This window comes from Aythya marila, assembly GCF_965140915.1.
Source record: "Aythya marila genome assembly, chromosome: 14".
Taxonomy (NCBI): domain Eukaryota; kingdom Metazoa; phylum Chordata; class Aves; order Anseriformes; family Anatidae; genus Aythya; species Aythya marila.
In genome coordinates, this window is record NC_139055.1 from 180,568 (window position 1) to 201,857 (window position 21,290).

Consider the following 21,290-nt stretch of genomic DNA (forward strand, 5'->3'; position numbering starts at 1 on the left):
AGAGTCCGGGGTTGGGGCTCAGTGTTGGGGTTTAGGGTTGAACCTCATCGTTGCGTCCAATTCCAGGGCTCGGCTCTAGGGTCCAGGGTTGGTATGGGTTGGGAGTTCCAGGGTCATGTTTCCAAGGTCAAAGGTATCGAGGGGGGTCAAAGGGGTCAAGGGTCTGGGGTTGGGGTTTGGGTTTGGGGCTCAGGGTTGGGGACAGCGGGTCAGGCAGTAGGACAGACAGGACGGGCAGTAGGACAGACAGACAGGACGGGCAGTAGCCCGGACAGGCGGTGCCCAGCAGATGGCGGCGATGCCGCGGCGGCGCCTCGCAGGCAGCCCCCGAGCCGGGTCGGGTCTGGCCCCGCGCTGCCCACCCCACCCCACCCCACCCCACCCCATCCCATCCGATCCCAGCCCACCGCACCCCACCCCACCCCACCCCACCCCATCCCACCCCAGCTCGGCTCGGCTCGGCTCGGCACGGACCGGGGCGGGGCGGGGCGGCCGGGGGGAGCGGCGCTGCGAGGCCCCACGCCCGCTATAAGAGCAGCGGCAGCGGCCGCGCTCCGCAGTGCATGGCAGCGCCGGTCTGCATCCCCAGCCTGATCCCTATCCTCTCCCCGCCACCGCCATCCCCCTTGACCTTGAATTTGGCACTCGGGGCCGCCCTGGGATGTGGCAGAGCGCGCAGGACCCTCGCCTGTAAGAAGGGGAGAGGAGGCCCTCTCCCGCTGTAGGAGCGCAAGAGGAATTACGGAGCATCTTTGCCCCCTTTGTTGAAGGGCAGGGGAGGGCCGACAGGATGAGCACCAGCAGTAAGTACGGCTCTCCATTCCCTTCGCTATGGGAACGCGGCTGGGATCGCATGGATCTGTCTGGGAGGAATCGGGAAGAAAATGTGATACCAGGGCTGGCAACTCCTAATGGGCTGGGTATTTTTTGTCCGTTTTCCCCCCCACACACACACTCCCCCCGCCCCCCCCCCCATTTGGTTTCTGACAGGGTAAGGCTTGGCCAGGGTTGCTTTCGTGTGGGCTGAGCTATGGTGCTTATCTCTAATGAGTACTTCTTGGCTCATGTTTCTGGGGATTGGAGGGCAGATCATGCAGTAAAATGTCGATATGTAACATGGGGAGAGGCAGCCAGGAGCACTCTGACTGGTAGCAGGCTCACTTCTGATGCTGTTGCCTACATATGAATAGACACCCGGGGAGCAGCCGATGAGGAGGAGGAGGAATGAGGAAGGGGAGACTCCAAAAGCAGGGATCTGAGCAGAGTCCAGGTGTGGTACAGAAAGATGTACCTCTGCAGTTGGGTGTTCCTATTGTGCATGGGTGAGGGAAAGGGATGGAGATGCTCGTGCACTACGTATGAATCGCTAAAGAAGCAGGGCGTAGAGATGTGCTGCATAAGATGAGAACTGGCACCTGCTGCTGGTCTGCTTACCTCTGGTTTTGTGGCCTCATTACAAAGTCTGGGAAGATTGATCAAGTCACAGCTGACTTCTTTTTCATGGTTGTTAGGATGTGTGACAGCTGTGCCCACCTCACTGGCAGGTCCATTCATTTAAAAGCATGCTCAGCCAACCCCCACCCACAGCAGCTGTGCTGACCCTGAGGTGGGGGTGTCCCACCTGGGACAAGGTGCTATTCCTCCTATGGGTCCCCAGGGCTGTGAGGAGTCCCCCTGGCAGTAAGTGGCAGAGCAGTGACTTTGTCCCAGTGGCATGCTGCGGTTTCTCAATCTGAAGGCTTGGGGTGGTTCCCAAGTAAAACACCATGAAAAAAATCCTTGGCAGGCTGCAGGCAACAGAACAGGTGATTCCAGATCTGTTGGGCTGCGTCAGAGTTGAGAAAACTTCCCAGGTGCCAGCTGCATGAGCCACACCTGGGGCACAAGCTAGTTTGTTTTTTTTTTTGGAGGGGGGTGGGGGGAGGGAGGGGGGAGGTAGTGTGGCTCGTAGTGCCTGGATAGGGACCAAAGGGGACCTGTTTGTTTCCAGCCCTGTGGGATGCCTGGTAGCAGAGGTTCCTCCCTCTCTCTGAATGATGGATGTGGGATGGCACTCAGTGCTCCCTGGGGCCAGTGACCACAGTGGTTAGGTGAGACTTTATGCCTTCTCTAAGCCAATTCTGACAATTTTGTTTGTTCCTACTGGGGGTTCCTTCCCAGCTCTTAACAACCAGCTTGGATGCTGATAGTGATAAGGGTTGTTTATGGTGCCACGTATCATGACTATCTGATTGTGCTGCAAAACTCCTTTACTCGTTCCTCCCCCATGCAGAGAGGTCCTGGCAAACCAAGGCTTGCACCCTGCCTGTTGCTCTGCCCTCACTCACGAGCAGAGGCTGCCAGGCAGACGGTGAGCGTGGAGCTGGGTGTCCTTTGGGAGTCACACTGTCTTTTCTTGCCACTGACTTGCTCTGTGACCTCTGGCATGTCACTGGGCCATGCCTTGGCATCTGGATTTCACAGCCTAATGCTTTGGATGGCTTTGCCTACACGCTTTTCCCCCTTCCTAGGTAGCCATGTGGCTTAGGGAAGGTTTGAAAGGCTGCTATCAGCTGCTGTTTATTTCCAGAGCGGTGGGCATACTGTGGGATCACACCATGTACAAGCAGTTTGGCTGCTCTCTGCAGTGGTTCTGCAGCCTGCCTCCCTTGTGAGGAGGGCTCGGAGGTGAGGGGACCCTGCCTGCAGTGTCATGCATGGGGAGGGAGCCCTATGTGGAAGTGAGGAGAGGGAACACTGGAGGAGGACGATGGATGACAAAGCCAGACTGTGGACAGGGTGATGAGCTACAGGTGCAGCTGCAGCACTGAAGTTTTGGTGCTGCCAAACTGATGCAATGAGGACACTTATCCCACTTATCTTCTGCTGTGCACCTAATCTGTGAGTTGCCACCTCTCCTTTCCTTTTTGCTTGGTGTGATTTGGTAATGCTTCTGTCTTGTTCAAAGTAATGTGAGGTAGGAAGCCTGGGGCTGCTGGCCACTGTGCTGGCCTCAAGCCCTGCTGTTGTGCAAAACTGTTGGGTGGGCCTCTGGGGGCTCAGGGCAGGATTTGCTGTGCACAGGCTGGGCTGTGCAGGTGCATCTCCAAACACAGCATGCAGGAGTCCTGTGTGCCCTTGCTGAGGGACTTGCTTTGCACCTACCATGGGTCCTGGGATTGGGAGCCCCATGTGTGTCCTCCCCTGTGATGTGGGGGTAGCAAAGACATATGGAAATGTTGCTTTAAGGGGAAAAGTAGGCCCCTAATCTTGGATGTGAACTCATATCCTGAGGCTCCAGAGCAGCTCAAGGGGACCTGAGGGTGCAAGGGTTGTACTGGCTGGGAACGCAGCCTCCTGGAGTACAGCAAGCGCTTGGAGGGCATAGAGTTGATATTTACAGTAGCTACACTATTTGTACCTCCCACTTGGGTTTGCACTGCTAATTGGTTGCAAATGGATTCATACATTCCTGAACAGGTCTATCAGCACTGTGCTGCGTCTCTCCTGAGGCTGGATCTGGTGGTACTAGCCTTTGCCTTAGAGAACATCCTTTAAAATCACCCTCTGAAGCCTCCACAGTTCTGGGCTCTGGCTTTTCCCCAAGAACATTTTGGGGGAGGAAAGTCCCATCCTGCTCCCTCTAAGCAGCTGACACCTGTCAAGGTGTCAGGGGGTTTGGTATGCGAGGTGGAAGACTTTCCCCAGATCATCCCAGTCCCTGATACTGATGAATGCAGCATGTTTGCTTGGTTATTTTTGCCATTCCTAAATAGTGTTACCTGTTACGTGATGATCCAGTAAGTGTAATTACCCAGTAATCTCCAGGCACATGTGGTTACAAGGCGTTTACCAGCAAACTCTGTTAAGTCCCCATGTAATTAAAGAGGAATCATGTGAGGGTGAGCATCTCCAGGAGCTGTGGCTCTGCCCTGTATGGCTTAGTGGGCAGAGGGCAATTCACAGCTCCCCTACCCGCTGGGGAAGGATGTGGTGCTGCTCCCCTGCCCAGAAATGCAGTACCCTGAGCCATCAGCCTGGGTGATGGGTGGTGTTAGTCTTCCCCTTGGGGTTATGGTACAGCCTCTTCTGCTATAGCATGCGTGGTTCCTGGACAGCACCAGATCCTCTTCTGTCTTGGCAGTGCTGGAGCACTGCTACAGCAAGCAGTAAACCTAGGACAAAGCACAGCTCCAGCAGGGAGATGCTGCATGAGGCTGTGGGTGTTGCTGCCTGGTCCCCAAGTGTTTGGTGAGGTGGTCTCAGTGTCTGGAGGTGCCCTCGTGCTCCTCAGCCTGGCTGGGCAGGCTCTTGGTGCAGTGGGAGAAAAGATAAATCTCCAAACAGCTCTTCTCTCTTGGGCAGCTGCTCCTGGGGGAGGCTTGTAGTAGGGAGAGTTTTGGGAAGGTTGGAGTAGTCCCGGTGCAGATGGTACAGAGAGTACAGAGGGGGGTGCAGGTGTAGAGGAAGAGATTTATATACAGTGTTGTAAGAGGTGAAAAGCTACTTTCCTCACATGTCTTCTCTTAAACCAGCTGTGAATATCACCTGGTGCCCATGCTTCCCTAAGGAGGGCTCTAGCACTGAGTTTTGTAGAACTGGGGCACCAAGGAGACCTCCAGGCTCCCTACCGACATCTCAGTCCTCTCATTTAACACCTGACCCTGACTGCTGCCACCAACCTGACACAAATCATCCCCTCCTTTCTCCTGCACAGCCAGCAAAGGGACAATCACCAATAGTGTTCACTTTGCCAGAAAACTCAGCCTGGACAGCTTCTCTCTGTCCTCAGCCTGGTGGATGGACACTGTCCTCTCACCAAGCTCTGCTCAGGCTCCCCGCAAGCCCTATGTATTGGCAGTTTGCCCTCTGAAGAGCAGAAGCCACAGAGAGTGGCCCTGCAGGCCAATGAAGTGCACACTGGAAAGTCAATTGGGGCAATTGAATTATTTCAAGGGCCTGCCATGCTCTTATAAAACAAATAGCAAGTTTTCTAATGACAGTGATCAGTTTAGCCAGATAATTGTCTTTATGATGCCAGCAGGCTGGGCTAATGACAGACTGTCCTGTTACCAGTGAGCTGCTGTGATGCTGCCTTTGATCTCTGCGAAGGCAAACCCACCAAGCTCCTGCCAGACCCTGCAGTCCTATCATGGTGATACCATAATGAAGTGCTTGGAACATCTAATTAGATATTTTTAGACTAAACACATCAGTGTCTTTCCATTGTGAGCACGGCAGCACCTCTGGAAGGCATCCTGGGGGTAGAGTAGTGATGGCAAGGGCCCAGGGAAAGAGTGCTGGATGGAAGAGGGAGGATTTACAGAGTGGAAGGGGACCAGGAGTGACTGTGGCAGCTATAGGGAAGGCAGAGCCCAAATCCAGACATCTTAGCCCTGGAAAGCTTGATTCTAAACAGCTCAGGGTAGGCATGGCAGGGATAGCTGGCAGCCTGCAGCAGAGAGGGTTGTTCTTGCTTGGAGGGAACCCAGGCTGTCCCAAGTCCCCCTGTGCCCGGCCTCTGCTCAGTAAATCACTGGGGAAGTAGAAGAGCTTGTGTGCCCTGATGCACAGCCCTGATGGACATGCTTTCTGTTCCAGAAAAGGGCTGTCAGAAGCTCAATAGTACCCAACTGAGCACGTGTGGCAGCCAGCTTGGACATATGGTTCCCATATATTTGATGGTGGCTCAGGTTTTTAATAGGTTATAGCTTATACCTGCATTTTTCAGTTCTGCTACAGTCTGCATGCTCTGTCAGTATCAGCCATAAGCCCTGGGCTGGGAATTGATTTGCTTTCTTTGCTGCCTGAGGCAGAGATCTGAAAGAAAAGGGAGCTGATACTATGGTTTCCTTATGCAGCCTTCCTGACCTTCCTTTCTTCTTGCCCTTTTTACCCTGGCAAAGCCCTTCTCTGAGCCCCAAGCATCACTTGTTTTTCTGCTCATGCACAGTTTACTCTCCTTCCATTTTGAAACACCTTTTTTGAGGCTTAGACAAGTGGGAAAGCCCTTGATAGGAAGGTGTCTCTAAGGAGCAAGATAACGTAAAAGGGTGTGTTTATCTCGTGGGTTTGAAACCATCCTGCTGGCTTCCATCTCCCTTCTTGGTAAGAAGGGATCCATTTTGGGGAGCACCAGGCTGCTGTGGGCAGGAAAGGTACTGTTGGTGTAATGCCACCTCTGGAGCCCTTCCTCAGCACATTTTGAGTCCACTGAGGTCTGTATTTCATTTTTTTTTTTTTTTTTTTTTTGTGGGGGGGGGGGTTGATGTGTTCTCACAACAGTGAATTTCTGGAAGATATTTCTGGTGCATGCAGCCTGGGTGAGATGAGCACAACCCAGGCTGGGACTCAAGGTGTGAGCTACGAAGCATGCACCCAAGGCTCTGCAGTATGGCACTCTTCACAAGCACACTTTGTGCATCTCGCTCACAGAAGCACACTGAGGCCCTGCGTGCCCTTCCCATCACCCATGTCATGTACTCATCAGCCCCGAAGACATTGCTGCCTCTTCCACATCCAGCCATTGGGACCTGGCTCTGGGGAGGCGTCCTGGTGAGCACTGCCCAGCCCAGGAGTGCTTGCTGGCGAAGGGAAGCTATTTTTGCTGGGGCAGCTCCCTGGCTCAGCACCACTTGCTGGGACAAGTCAGGCACCTGCTGGGGGTGTCCCCGGCTACAGCTACTCCCCAGCCTGGATTCCCTGTGCAGGTGGGGAGGGCTGTTTCACCCCTGGTCAAGGACTTGTTCCTGCCCCTCAGTCTCTCCCCAGGGGATCCATGGCAGGTCCCCATTGCTCCAGCTTCTCCCACCAGCTGGGGTTCTGCGTGCAGCGAAGGCAGAGGAAAACTGTCCTTGTCTGGGGCAGGCAGAGGTCCCAGGGGGCACAAACCCATGTGCGCTCAGCACCCATGGAGAATGCAGCCTGTAAAGGGCAGGATGCTGGGTGGGCAGGTGAGCTGTATGGCTTGGTGCCGGTTCTTCCTGTCAGCTCTGCTCCAGCTTTTCTGTCTCTGCTCATATTGCAGCAGCCCTCAGAGTGTGATAGAGCGCAGCCTTCCCCAGCACCACTATGCTCACACAGCTGCTGTCTGCACTCGGGTCCCGGTGCGGCGCTGGTCCCTGCACACCCCTCCCTGCCTGTGCCCTGTGGGGGGCATGGGGTACCCCTGCCTCCCTCCTCAGCACCCCCTGCCCTCAGAGGATAAAGAAGGGGGAAAAGGTGAGATAAGCTCCCTCTGACCTGCTGCAAATAGCCATGTCGCCCATGTGTGTCTGAGCGATGTGGGCGAGCTGTGGCTCCTACAGGCGTGCCCAATGTTTGGTCACTGGCACTGATGGAGAAGTACCTGGGGGTGCTGCCTGTGACACAGAGCATGTCATTGACTCAGCATGTGGTGGGACTCTGCTCAGGTTGTGCCTGGCCACCTGCTTTCCAGGTCTGGGGCACTGATGGGGACTTCCATCTTCCTGATGGAGGCATCAGGTCTTCAACCAGGCCTTGGAAGGGAAGGGGAGGATGCTTTTCTGCAGGAATCAAGGAGACAGAAATAGTTATCCTGGTGCTGTTGGAGTGCCCTGGGCTCTCTGAATGCTCCTGTGCCCATGCTGCGCTGGAGACTGGGGTTGATCAAGAAACTGGTTTTCTCTAATTGTCCAGGCTGCCTCCTGAGATTCAGTTCCTGGTTTTTTGTTTGTTTGTTTTTGTTTTTTGTGCCTTCAGGAGGAGGTTTTCTGTGGCACCAAGCTATCTCCCACCTCTTGCTTGTCTGGGACCACCAACCATAAGGGGAACCACACAAATGCAGCAGCTTCCTCATGGGCACTGAGCGTGCAGGGAGCAGGACAGCCACCTCCTCAGCAAGGAGGCTTCTTCCACCTGCCTCTGGGGCATGAAGCTGGGTGATCCCCAGCTCAGAACCCTTCACCCAGTGAGAAATCTTCCTTCTGGATGGCCACACTCTGTGAGGGGATCTGCTGTGTTCCCCAGCATCTGTGCCAGCTGCCTCCTTGGGAGGGACAGGTTGGGCCCAATCCTTCTCCTCCAAGATGGGACATAAATGGTAGTGCTGACCAGGGAGAGCTGAGGGACCAGGCATGGATGTTCTCCCCCCTCACTTTTTTTTTAAAAAGAAGTCACTGTCTGCATGGTGAGTTATGTGGTGATGACAGTTCCTGACAGATTACATATAAAATCCCTCGCATCCCCGAAGATGCTACCAGTTGAAAGCTTTTATGGCATTTTAAAAATAGCTGCAGAGGGGGAGAGAATGAGTAGATGGATGGGTAGGTGGATCCCTAATAAGGAGAGAAGAGGAAACTGCAAGAGAGGGAATGGAAAGACTTTAGTGAACGGCATGTGAGTGATTGCTGGGGTGAGGGGATGCGGTCGTACTGAGCTGCGTGCCCAGCAGGAGCGGGAAACCCTATAAAAAGCCTGGACATGAGATATGGTCCTTGCACAAGTCAGGTGGAGAGGGATGGGGTAAGCATCAGCGCAGGCTGTCTCTCTTGCATGTGCTCCTGGTGTTCTACAAGTAGCCATTAAAATTAATCCCTGACTTGGGCTGGCTGCTGCTCTTGCGTGGTTCTGAGCACCTCCAGGCCCACCTGTGCCTCTCTGCCTGCTTAAGGCTGATGGCCTTGCCTGGGAGCTGGCAGATGAAGTTGGTTCTGGCTTTCCCTATGGTCTTTCCTACCTGGGCTCCTGGGCTGTGCTCCAAGGAGAGGTGCTGAGGCTGCCTCTCTGCTCTGGCCCCTGGCTCGCTGCTGTCTGACAGCCTGCAGCTGTCAGAGGCAGGATGTGGTGGGGCTAGGGGTGGGACAGAGTGTCCCCATCCTTCCATGGAGCAGTGATCCTGTCAGGATGTCCCTTTGGGACAATCCCTCGCTGTCTCACATCGCTGGTGGTGCGGCAGCTCCAGGGCTGCTGTACAGCCCACTGCTGTAGAGCCCACTGCTCTCCCCCAGAACTCAGGGAAGATTACACAGAGTGTCTCCAAGAAATGCTAATTGCTTTGGCTTGTGCTTGGTACAGTAGAGCCACCGGGCACTTGGAGCTCTTAGTCAGCTCAGAGATCTGCCGGATCCTTCCTCTCCCTCCTCCAGAGAGCCAGCAAAGGTCTGATGTGGCTCTCACTGATCCTTGCATCCCTGAGCCCAGCAGAGCAGCATGCTGGCATTCACCTGCGCTGCCCCAGTGCCTATTGTGGCATAGGGACAGTGTGTGCTGCCATTGGGGTGCCACAGCACACTCAAGTGAGGCTTGTGTTGGAGGAAGGTGTTGGGAGCTTCCCATCCCAGGAAAGAGGACGGAGCTCGTGGCACAGCAGAAGCCTTCAGCACTGTTCTGCCACCTGTCCTCCCTAAGCCCCACTGCTGCTGCTCTCCTGCTCTGCCTCTAGCAATCAGAGCTCTGTGAAGCTGAGCTCATTTGGTGCAGGCTGCTGGGAAGCATTCCTTGGCTTTGCCCCTGCTCAAATGGCAGGGAAAAGTGCTGCTAACAAGATTCCTCTGTCAAATATGCCAGCCTGTCACATCCAGGCCATCTCCCCCTGCTCCCCTGTGCTTGATTTTTTTTGTCTGCTTTTTTCTTCCTCAGCAGTGAGGCAAATAACTAGGGAAGCTGGGGAGTGTGTGCTCCCTGGTCCTTGTGCTGGCCTCTCACAAAGTGCTGCTGCTGGTCCATGCGAAGTTTTCCCATTGTGTTTCTCCAGCTCTCAGCTTTTGTCCAACGCTGCAACTCAGGAGCTGGAGTCCAAGCCCAGGCACCCTCTGGGGGCACTGAGGTCTTCACTCTGCCTTTGTCACCAGACGTGGGGCTTGGTGGTAACGTGGATGGGTCCTGGCTGGCCCTGGTGATCCTGGTGGATAAGGGGACGTGTGAGCTTGGGGGTCTCCTGGGAGATGCATGGAGCCTCCTGCAGGTGCCTGGTGAATCGAGGGCTTGCCAAGGGAGGTCATCTGTGGCTGTCCTGGCTCCTTCCTCCACGCTTGGGTCTGGTGGCACAAAGGATACAATTCAGAAAATAATTTTGCTCCTTGGCAGGCGGTTTCTGGCTCATTTAAGCCAAAAGCGCACACAACAAAGGCTGTGTTGATTATGTCCCTTGAAAAGGGGACTTGTTCCCTGGAAAACACAGCTCTGCCAGGCCCATTGACCACCCACTAATTGGCACTAATGAGGAGGTGGGTACTGGGGACAGATAGGTTGTTGCTGGTGTTCAGCAGGGAAGGGAGCGGTGACCTCAGTGCAGGGGAGCTGGGCTGTGGGATGGGCCTGCCCCGGAGAGCCCTCTGCTCGCCTCCTGCAGTGCTTAGCCCAGAGCAGAGAGCATGGAGGGTTAAGAGGATCTCTGGTGCTTACTGTACACAGATGGATTTATTAACATCTGTTTTGCAGGAAGCTGGGATATGGAGGGTGACATTCCATGTTAGGAGCATAGGGCTGATGCCAGGTTGGGCTGTCTGCCTCCAGCCTGACCATCAGTACCTTTTTCCTCCGAGCCCTGATGAAGGTACCAAAGGCTTTTAGCAGGAGACAGCCGCATCTGACTGCCTGCCACTTCCTGCTCTGGCAGCCCCCCCTTTCCTTTTGAAGTCTGTTCCTGGGCATACACAGGAGCCAAGGAGAGCAGGAGTGCAGGAAGGAGGAGGGGAGGATGAGTCTGCGTGAAACCCCCACATACGCACACCCTGGGGAGCTCATTGTTCTGCCCTGCCACGTCCTCCCTTCCATGCACACTGTCCCTGGCTGGCACCAAGCCCTCATGGCCCTAGGGATGCCCCTTGTCCCTGGGGGCTCAGGGGGTGCCTGGGGTTTCCAGCCCCCTGGGAGGGCCTGGCACATGGGCTCTGGTGGGCTGAGGCAGTGGGGTCAGGTGCTGCTGCCCCACTCCAGCTGCTCCTGTAACACCTGCACTGATTCCCGTCGGGGTTCTCATCTTCTCCTTGCTAAAATGACCAAGCTGTTGCATCCAGCCCTTTTTCTGGGAGGTTTTTCAGGCTGCCAGCCCCTCTGACCACCTCCTCCACCTGGGTGCCCACTCTTGACACCATAACCAGGGGCCCCAAGGCTTTGCCCTCCATGTTGTGCTCTGCCTGTCAGAAGCCGTCTGCGCTGTGAGGGTGGCTCGGCAGAGGGAGAGCTTCCCTTGGGGATCTGTTTTGTTAGAACAAACAACCAAGTGGGATGCTATTTTCCCATTCCAGCAGAAAGAGGTTGTAGCTGCTTCTTTTTGACCCTAAACCCTGACATTTGTTTTTTTTTAATTATCTCTGTCTTCAATTAAGTGTGACCAAGAGATGAGAGCAGAACATGCTTTAGCAGTGGACACAGCTTGTGTTTTTGCAGTTTCAGGGCTTATGTCAATATATTTCTGGCTGCAATGCTGTTTCCTATGTTGACCTTGGGCTAGGGGTCCAGGTGAGCCACAGGCTGTTCGAGGAAGCAGCATTGTTTGGAGCCCTGCTCCTTTCGCAACCAGCCATGGAGTTGGCCTGTCCTCGTGGGGCTGGCACTGGGCATTGCTCCAAAAGGGTCTGCTTAGTCTTGGCAGCATGGCCCTGAAACACCTCACATCAGGGCTCAGGCTGAATAACCTGGCCATGTACCCAGGCACCCACCCACATGTTGCCTTACAAGTGTCCCCAGGTCAGGTTCCTGCCCTGCCACAGGGCATGTGAAGGGCTCTCCCAGCCTCCAGGATGCTGCCTCCCTGTGCCAGGCTGGGATGCCCCACAGCATGCATGGGGCTGCCAGAGGGAAATGGCCTATGGGCTGATGGGCACCATCTCAGTGACACAGCTCAGTGTGTGCCCTGGGTTGCTTCCTTGAAGGTCATCCTAAGGTGAGCAGCCAAAAGGCAGCTCTCCTCCTCCTCCTCTCCACAGCCCCAGTGCTTTCCCACCCCATTGCTCCCTCCTGCCCCAGCCTTCTCTCCAGGGTTGTAGGCTTGTCTCCTTCCTTTTCTCTTTTTTTTTTTTTTTTTTTTCCTTTTCCTCCCTTTTTCTTTCTCTCCTCTCCCACCAGCTTTGTTCACCCTGGCTGTGTACTGGAGTTGCCATGGTGACTGCCAGAGCATCTCTGCATCCTGCAGCAGGTCCTGTGCCAGGCCCTGGGGGTGGCAGGGCCCACTCCTGCCCCTAAGGGGGACCAGCCACCACATCCTCCTGGGGGTGGGGGTCTCAGGAGGCATCCCTGTGACACACCCTGGTGCTTGGGGGGAGGATGGGTCAGGATGTAGGGTGGTCCTTGCCCACCCGGGATGGGGCTGTGCAGTACCTTGTGCTGGGAGAGGTGCTGGCAAGGCTGCTGTGTGGTGTGGCATCATTAGCCTCTCGCTGCTGAAGCTGTTAATCTTCAATAATTGTTGCTAATGAGTGAGCATTACTTAGGGAGAACAGAGGAGCCTGCTACAGCATGGGCTGTCCCTTTAATGGGCACCTCTGTGCCCCAGCAGAGGGGCAGAAAGCTGTGCAAGTACCAGGCTGAGCCCCGTTAACTCTTATAGGACGTGCACCTTTGTTTTAAGGAAGAAGCTTTCTTTTTCCCACCCTGGGAGCTGTGCTATTGCTCCTGTTGATATTATGTCACCGTGCAAGTACCTGCAGGGACTTCACCTTGCCTTGGTCAGGCTCAGGACCCTGGGGTGCAAATGTCCCCAGGACTTTGGGCAAAGTGGTGCCTGGATCCCAGATCCTTTTTTGAGGCACAGTGTACATGGAGGACCAACACTGGCAGCAGGGACTTAGCTGCGTCCCCAGCTGGGGAAGGTGCCTCTTTGTGAGCCATGTTCTGGCGTTGGAGGACATGAGCAGAGCAGTGGCCTGTGGTCTCTGGTGCTGCTTGGCAGACAACAAGATATCCTTTCACTATTTGTCAAAGCTTTTGTGCCCCTTTCATGAGATAATTAGGGTGACATGTTATTAGCAGATTACTGGGGGAAAAAATATATTTACTGAGGATTTATTCTAGAAACATTAATCTTGTGTATAGTTGCTAAGTCCCCATAAATAATCTGGTTTTGATAATCAATTGCTATTGCAACCTCCCTTACAAATCTCAATTAAATGAACATTTAATTCACATAAAGTTGCTAGATTTACTTGTATGTTTCTGTCCTGCTGTTTGCCTCAGGCAGCTGTGTGTTAGCTCCAGTCTGTTATCAGACAGTCCCACACCAGGATGTGGCTTGCCAAGGTGGAGCAGTGGTAGCAGCAGCGAGGCTCCTCTCCTGGGGTCCTATGAGGACAGCCCAGCACATCCCAGATTACTTCTAGCTCAAACAAAAGTGGCCTACAAACAGCAATGCACAGAGCCCTTCCCCTGTCCTTTTTGTGCTTTGTGTTGGGTTTGAGGGGAGCAGGAGCAGCCCAAAGAGATCTTTCACCCAGAGCAACCCAAGGTGCGTGGCTGTGGGTGAGCTCAGCCCCAGTCTGCAGGTGCCAAAACCCCTGCAGAGGCTTTTGGCAGCCCTTGTTTGAGCTCCAGGGTGATGGCAGAGCTGGGCATGCAGCTCCCATAGCTCTGTGACACCTTTTTGCTTGCTCGTGATGAGGCTTGGCTGGAAACTCAGGTCTGGGTGGGCTCTGCAGGATCCTGAGCGCCCTCAGGCCAGTGGCGGGAGCTTCTTGAGCCTTGGTGTGGGTGGGTCAAAGGGGAATGAAGTGGGGCTGTTATAGGTGTGAGGCAGTTGGCCCTGGCTAGCAGGATGTGTCACTGACAGCTTCCTCTGGAGCTGCAGGGAGATTCCAGCCTTGAATCGGGCTCCTGTGCTTGTCAGGGCCATGGTGACATATTTTATCCTCTTGCAGTGTTGCACACCCAGAGAGGGAAGAGGACTGGCTTTGTTCTGGCGGAGCCCAGAGATGCTGGTGTCCTTCCTGCCAGGGAACACATGGATGGGCCAGGTGGGAGTGTGGCAAACTTCCTGCTGTGGTTAGGGACATGGGGTTTTGTCCCTCACCTGTGCCCCCATGGCACTGCCCTGTAGCTGCAGGAGCTGGTGGTCCCTGGAGTGCAGCCCGCCCGCCCCTGCCAGGGCACCAGGAGGGACAGCTTGAGCTGTGATGATCTCAGTGACAGGGACTGTGCTAGGGGAGCTGTAAAAGAAATGAAGCTGTTGAATTGCTGGGAAGACATCAGCTAAGATCTCCTCCTGAGCCTGGCTGGAGACCGGCCTGCTAATTGTGGTGGTAGGGGAAATATACAAACATACAGATGGCAAACATACAGAAACTGCTGTCTCTTAATATCGAAAGCTCTATTTCTGACTGACTGCAATTGACACATGGCAGAAAATAAATGCTAACAGCTTTGGGGGAGAGCAGCACACATCACCAGCCTGCTCAGGAGCACCTTAAGCCCTTGCAAAGCCCCAAGGGGGATTTGTCTCTCCCTGAGCAACAGGGTGGCCAGCCCAAAGTCACTGCTCAAAGGACCATCACCTCTAGGGTATAATTCCTTGATTTTTTTTTTATTTTATTTTTGTAGTTGTAAAGGGGCTATGCCTATAGCTTCTAAAAGATGCTCTGTCCCATGGGACTTTACTCTGACCCTAGACACTGAGGATGGGATGGGTGAGATGGACATCAGGCAGCAGGAGGCAGCTCAGTCAGCCCATGGGACCACGAGCCTGATGCTGTTCTTCAACCCACAGTGTCTGCAGTGCCTAAAATCCCTTGGTGGCCATGTGGCTGACATTGGCATGGTGCTGCCCCCCACTGTGCTCCTGGCTCCACCACCCCCTGCATAGCCAGGTGTCTCCCTTGCGCCCTGCAGAGGGGTGCAATTTTTTTCTGGCCAATTAAAGGCTCCATTTGCTGCCTTCAACAGAATTAGAGTGGAGATTACAATAGATTAAAGGAGGTGGTAAGCACCCTCTGTGCTGCTTGTGTCATCTGTGAGGACACCACTGGGGCCAGCTGGGTTGGGGCTATGCTCATCCCTTGTCCTTTGCATATTTTTTGTAAGGTGGTCCGTATTAAGTGGCTACAGGTGTGGTTTCTCTTCAGATGCCATGGTTTGGAGGCAGTTTTATGGCCTGACAGGGATGTGGCCGTGCCCTTCACACTGCAGCTGTGAGCTGTGCTGCACCCCTCCCAGCTGTTTTCTGGGGTGTAAGAGAGACTGGAGGAATTTGGAGCCTGCTGGGGAAGCTCCCAATCTGTTTTGCTGCCAGCCCGGAGCTGAAATTCATCCCCTGGAATGGGACTGGTTGCATGGCGGCTGGTCTTGAACCTACAGCCTCCAAGCACGCACTGATGGTAGTAAGGTTGCCCTGTAACGTACACCCCTTCACTGTGTCCTATTTTTGTGGGGTCTGTCCCCTCTGTGATGCCAGGGCTTGCTTGGCCAGCTGTCACCCCCAGTCCAAATTCCCACTTCATTGCATTAATATCTATGCGGTGTCTCTGGCTAGAGATTTGATTTCAAGTTCCCTCCCCAGAGCAGAAGGAGTTAAAAATAGCAAATCCCCCACCCTTCATTCTCTGGCTATGATGTAGCCTCACAGTTTGGAATTACAATGCCAGTGTGAATATAGTCTAAAATAAAACAAATGAGCATGCTGCACTCACTCTGTAGAATAAAAGAACAAGTTCTAGTCTCGAGCAATGCCATGGAGGAGCCTCTGTCTGCTAACCTGTGCCTGCAGAAAGCAAGAATTCAGCTTTCTTGCAATGCCTGTGTTGGCTAGATGAAGGATGTTACGCAAAGAGTGATTAGTGGGGTGACAGAGGCAGCATCCAGTCCAGCCCACTGGGGAACCAACTGATTGCAGGAGGAGCTGGGAAGGAATTAGCTTAGTGCATTATGGTTTGATGCTGTCTTCCTCTAGCATCGCATACAAACAGCCTCGCCAAGGGGTGGCTGGATGCTAGAAGTGAATTATCTGGGTAAAACCGTGCTGGATGTGGCTGCCCTGAGGTCCATATAAAGGGCAGGGCGTGAGCAGTGGGCACCAGCCCTGGGCAGCTGCCTGCCTCTATCTCCCCTAATGGGGCTCTTGCTCTGAGCTGGTCTAGAAAATCCTAAATGCCCACATTTTTCCCCTCTCAGACACTGCCCTAGATTAAAAATGCTGGCTCCTGGCTTGCTTTGTAATATTTAAAATACAGCATCCTTTATTATTTTTTTTAATGTATGCACCATATGTTTTGAAAACTGCAACAAAATCCACAGGGCTTGTGGGTGGAGGTTAAAGGGAAAAAAACATTTCCATACGGGAAGCTGCAAATACGAAACACAGCAGCAAACAGAAAATCCCTCAGTGCATCAGCCAGAAATAAGCTCCTTTCTGTCCTGGCTGCCTCGAACACGCTCATGTGCGTGTGAGGAACTGGCCTGAACTTTTCCATTGTGTTAGCTCTTTGCCCCAATGCCCTGGCACTGGCTCCTCAGCCCCCTCCAAAGCCTGGTGTTTGATGCCACTGTGTCAGAGAGCATCTTCTTTGCTCTTTCCCTTCTTCAGTGCTATTTGTCTTTTTTGTTTGTTTGGCTGGGCCTAATCCCTCAGGATGGGCTGCTGCATCCCCCAGCTTTGACGGCAACGGGGAGCATACCCCATGGCTCACTGTGCTCTCTCCCAGGATCACACGTAGACTCAATTTAACAAGAAATTCAGGTGAAGCAAAAAATGACGAGCTAATAGGTTTCATCTCTTGGCCAGAGCCACAAGTTCTTCTTCACCATGCACATCTGACACCCCTTGAGCTGAGGACCCAAAGGCATCTGCTTGCAGGGACACCCCAAACCTTCCTGGCCCAGTAAGAGCAGAAAATAGCAGTGTGTGGGCTGGGTTCACTCCCCAGCCCAGGCGCTCTCCTCTCCTCCTGTTCTCTAGCTGCCAGGAGCTGCCTGCAGTCATTTCACTGCCTGCAGCTCACCCACTTGTCATGCCTCATGAATAAAATCCGGGGGAGGAGATGGGCTCTGGCCAATGGGTGACTACTGGCGGGCTGCTTCCCTCCAGGGCCACCCTGCAGGTCCCTAGCCATGGTCAGTCACCCCTGCAGGCAGGAGAGGGGCTGGGTGCCAAGGAGAGTGGTGCAGAAGGGGATGGTGGGACCCCTGTGGCTGCCAGGTACCCGAAACTTGTACTGGAGTGGCCCTGAGGGGGATGACACCAGTTGGCCACATTGGAGGAAGGGATGTGGGACAAACTCCCTGAGAGTCAGAGTCAGCCCCTTGCTGGTTCCCAGCCTGCAGTGATGCCTCATCATGGGTGCCCCTGTGTTCTGGCTCTGCAGCATCCCCTTGCAATGGAGGTTCAGGGCTGGGGCTGTGTCATCCTGTGAGGCATGGGGCTCTTGTGGCACAGGGGTGGCAGGGTGGAGGGAGGGTGCTACCAAGGACCTAGCTGCACATTGTGTCCTCTGGAGAACGTGGTCTCAGGTACTCCTCCTGCACCCACTGAGAGCCTCCTCTGTGACTGTCCCGCTGGATTTGTGCTCAACCAGATCTCCATCCCAGGGTAGTCCTCAGCTCAGTTTGGGGCTCGGGCAGAGCTCAAGCCCAGCACACCGTGGATATGTGATGTATCAGCATGCTGGACATACTCATCTACCTCATGCCCCCACGCTCATACGCAGTTTGTTTGTATCTATAGCAGCCTGGGTAAGATTTTTAAGCTGTACCAGATGTAAGGATGAAATTCCATCTTCAGCCTCCCAGTGGGGATCCCTCCTTGCCTGCCTCAAGTAAACCTTTCCACCGCCCAAACCACTGATCTCAGGGAGCACCACACATCTGCTAGGAGCTGGTGGGATCAGCATCCAACAAGAATTTACAGCTGCCGGCCAGGGCTGGAAAACAGCAGCGGGGTGAGGGCTGCAGGTCTCTGGGGTGCTGCGAGGTCTCTGGACCTGTGGCCGGGGACTCTCGGCAGCTCCCAGCTGGCTCCTGCCCCCCTGCATGCCCCTGGGCTTCATGCCCATTGATTATTGCTCCGTCAGGCCTCCCAAAGCATGGCTGACCCCTCTGATTCAAGAGGTGATCCCTCAAGAGAAACCTGATCTGGCTTTCTGGGCCAGGATCCAGCATTTTTACAGCCTCCTGGGTTAAGAGCTAATGTGTGCGTGCCAGTGGTGTCTGCTTGGGGCATCAGAGCCCCTGCAGCCCCAGCTGGGGCTCTGCTCTCACCTCCTGCCTGAGCAAGAAGAGCTCCGGGCAGCATGCGGGGCACTGGGAGCTGCACAGTGCTACAGGGTATCTGAATCAAGCCCTTCTCTGCCTTGCACGTCTCATAAAGGCTTTTTGTTTGTCTTCAGCTGACCCTTCTCTAGCGAATCCTGCTCACAGGTGCTGGGCAGGGATGTTTTGCTTGGGCTGCTGCTGCACAAGGATAAGCCCCCGGCGCATCTCTCCCTTTGCAGGCTTGCCCTGCCCTCCCATTTCTCCTCCCACCAGCTCCTGCAGTTTTCTTCTGGTGTGCTGAATATGCACATCATGTCTGAGGCTTGGCCTGATGTTCTCTGATTTCTGGTTCACCCTAGTGGCTTTTGCTGCTAGGCCGTTTTGCTGAAACAGAGCAGATCAGGTGACTGCCCGAGAGTGCATGCAGCCAGCCTCCAGCACCCACACTTGGGGTGACTGGGCCTTGTGTGGGGACCTCAGGGTGGCTGTTGGGAAGCAGGGTCCTGAGGACCTCTGAGCTGGTCCCCACCTCTCCCTTGTTAGCATCCTGCACCTGATGCCTATGCCAGCCGCAGGCATCGCCCTGCAGTGCTGATGGGGTGAGTTGCATCGGAGCCATGAGATGGGGACATATCCCGCATGCTTGGGGAAGCATCCTGCTTTCTAGCACTGCCAGTCACTGTGGAGCATCCTTGCCCAGGGATGGGGCAGAGCGGGCAGCTCCCAGCTGTCCTGCAGCAGCCACCCTGGGGCAGGACCCAGTGCCACCCCACTGCCCCCCTGGGATCGCCATGCTGTCCCCTCCTGTTCGGTGCAGCTCCCAGCTGCAGGCTCACCATGGCTCTTGCCCTGCAGCCAAGCATTCCAGCCATTATTAATTAAAATGCAGTCTATCTTCTGTCTCCCTCTCCCCAAGCCACCAAGAACTGCTAAAATATTCTCAGGGCTAATGGGGAGGGGAATTAAATAGTTACTGTGCAATTCAAGCTGTGCCTTTTGGAGATTTATTGCTGCTCCTGGAGCCCGTGATTCCCTCTTGGGTTCTATGTAGCCAGAGCCATGCTCGGCAGAAATTTCCTTCCTGCCTGCCTGAGACAGTGGGCATGCCATGCAAGGGGCTCAGGCAACTGCAGTGTGGCCAGCCTGCTGCGGCGCCTGGGTGCTCGGAGCTGGGGGATCTCTTCTCTGTGAGCCGCTGGAGGTGAACTTCTCATCTCTGCCCACGTGCTGGCTGTCCGTGCTGGGCCCCCAGGGGACGGGCATGATACTTGTTTTAGGATGAGAAGCAGTGTGCTGCTGGTGGAAAGCAGTTCCTGCTGCAGGCTGCCGTGGGGAGCAGAGGCAGGAGGGTACTGCTCACACCCAGTGTGGGGTCACAGGCTGCTGGCAGGGCCGGGGGCTCTGCTGGAAGCATCTGCATGGTGTCTGCAAACTCATGAGCACCCAGAGTCCTGGCCGCAATTGCAGCTCAAGGAGCTCTTGTTGCCATGACGAGCTGTACAAGCATTAGCTGGGAAGAAAAGCCCCCGGCAGCGCTCGGTGGAGATGGGAGAAAGGCAGCCAGCATGGCAGCACATGGCCCTCATGCAAGCCACACATCGCTGTGGGTTCTGGTGTGGGTCCTGGAGGGGCTGGGGGTGCTGTGTGCACGGCAGGGTGCTGTGCTCATCCTCCTCCCACAGCCCTGTGCAGCACAAGGATCTCTTTTCCTGGACAATGGCTTTGGTGTCAGTGGTGCCCTGGGTGTGCCTGTGTCACGGTGACCTGCGGTGGCAGCGCTGTGCTGCCAGCACAGCCCCATTCCCTGTGCTCCCGGGGTCATTTCAGGGATGTCGGGGCACGCGGCTGTCCTCAGCAGCACCCAGCAGGCCGGGGAGGAGCTGCCAGGCTCAGGAAGCTTCTGAGCACTTCACAAGGCTTCTCACCCCACACAGCCCGTGTCCTCATGGACACAGGGCTGTGCCGGGGCAGGGCCTGACCCCACAGTGAGGAGGTGCATCCCACACAGCCCCAGCCCCAACAGGCTCTCTGGGCTTCCCTGGCCCTGTCGGGGGAAATGCACATCCTGCAGTCAGGGGCAGCTGCCGGCAGCGGGGGGGGGACACAATCACCGGCTTCCTTCATGCTTGTGCTTAGAGAATAATTTCCATGAACGCAGCCAGGAATGAACTCAGCCGCACATTCTCTATTCACTGCTCCCTTTCTTTTTTCCTATTTCCCTCTAACCTCTTTCATTTTCTCCATTCTGCTTCCCTTTTTCCCCTTCTCCTTTGGCTCCCCCAGTGACCTCCCTCCTTTCATTTCGGAGCAGTACCAATGTCCTGCTGCTGGCAGCCGCCTGCCCTCGCCTGCACCGTCCCCTGCTGCGCTGCTGTCCTGGCACCCACGTCCTGTTTTTGTCCTGTGTCCCACTGAAGGAGGTGACATAGAGTGGGAGTGGCAGCAGCAGGGGGACAGCGTGAGGCAGGTGGGAGCAGTAATGGGTCATGATCTGATTAGGGAAGCCTGAGGCAAGATGGGGAGCAGCAGCAGGCTGAGGGCTGTTGCCATAAGCCACAGATGGCTATGAGAGCAGAGGTGCGTGGCCTCGCTGGGTTCCCAATCCTGCCTGCTCCGTGATTCCCTAACGGGGCTCTTTTATCACTTTCTGGGGACCCTTCGGTGCTGCTCACAGCTCAGTGGTGCCACCACAGCCCACACCTGCAGCTCTGCTTGTGGTGTCAGCAATTAATGCAGTGCAAACACTGGAAGCGGCAGCAAAATGTGGAGCAGCCGGAGCCACCCCAGGCTCACGGTGCCCCGCAACAGATCCATGGCACCTGCACTCAGCCTTTGTCAGCAACACCCAGCTTAAAAAATTGACGTTAACCTTAGGTAAGGGATCATGGAATGCTTCTGGGTTTTACACAGGGGAAAGACTAGAATGAAAATAGTTTAATGAAGGGGAGATATTTTCTCACTAAATTCTCACAAGGGGAGAATTTTCTCACTGCTCCAAAAGACTTTTATGTGTGGAAGCATGACAGAGAGCAATGGCCAGCAACCTGAGCACCAAGATGGCCACACGGCTGTCTCTGCAGCTCTCGGCTAAGCCACCGCTCGGAGCCCCCCAGTTATTTGGGGTATTTTGTCACATCTTTCAGCTGGGCTACCTGTGCATGGCATAGCTGGGCTGC

General features: G+C 54.9%; 1 protein-coding gene across 16 annotated transcripts in view; it reads left to right on the plus strand.

Moving 5' to 3' along the window:
• The first annotated feature begins 516 nt into the window (after nucleotides 1-516).
• Nucleotides 517-21,290, plus strand: part of ABLIM3 (actin binding LIM protein family member 3) — a 42,084-nt gene continuing 21,310 nt past the window's right edge. For all 16 annotated transcript variants that reach the window (XR_014318495.1, XR_014318496.1, XR_014318497.1 and 13 more), the window contains exon 1: nucleotides 517-803. Coding sequence is in view for 2 of the 16 variants with exons in the window: in XM_082771980.1 (XP_082628106.1) it covers nucleotides 791-803 (13 nt within the window). In the remaining 14 variants the exon portion in view is untranslated. The remainder of the gene's footprint in view (nucleotides 804-21,290) is intronic.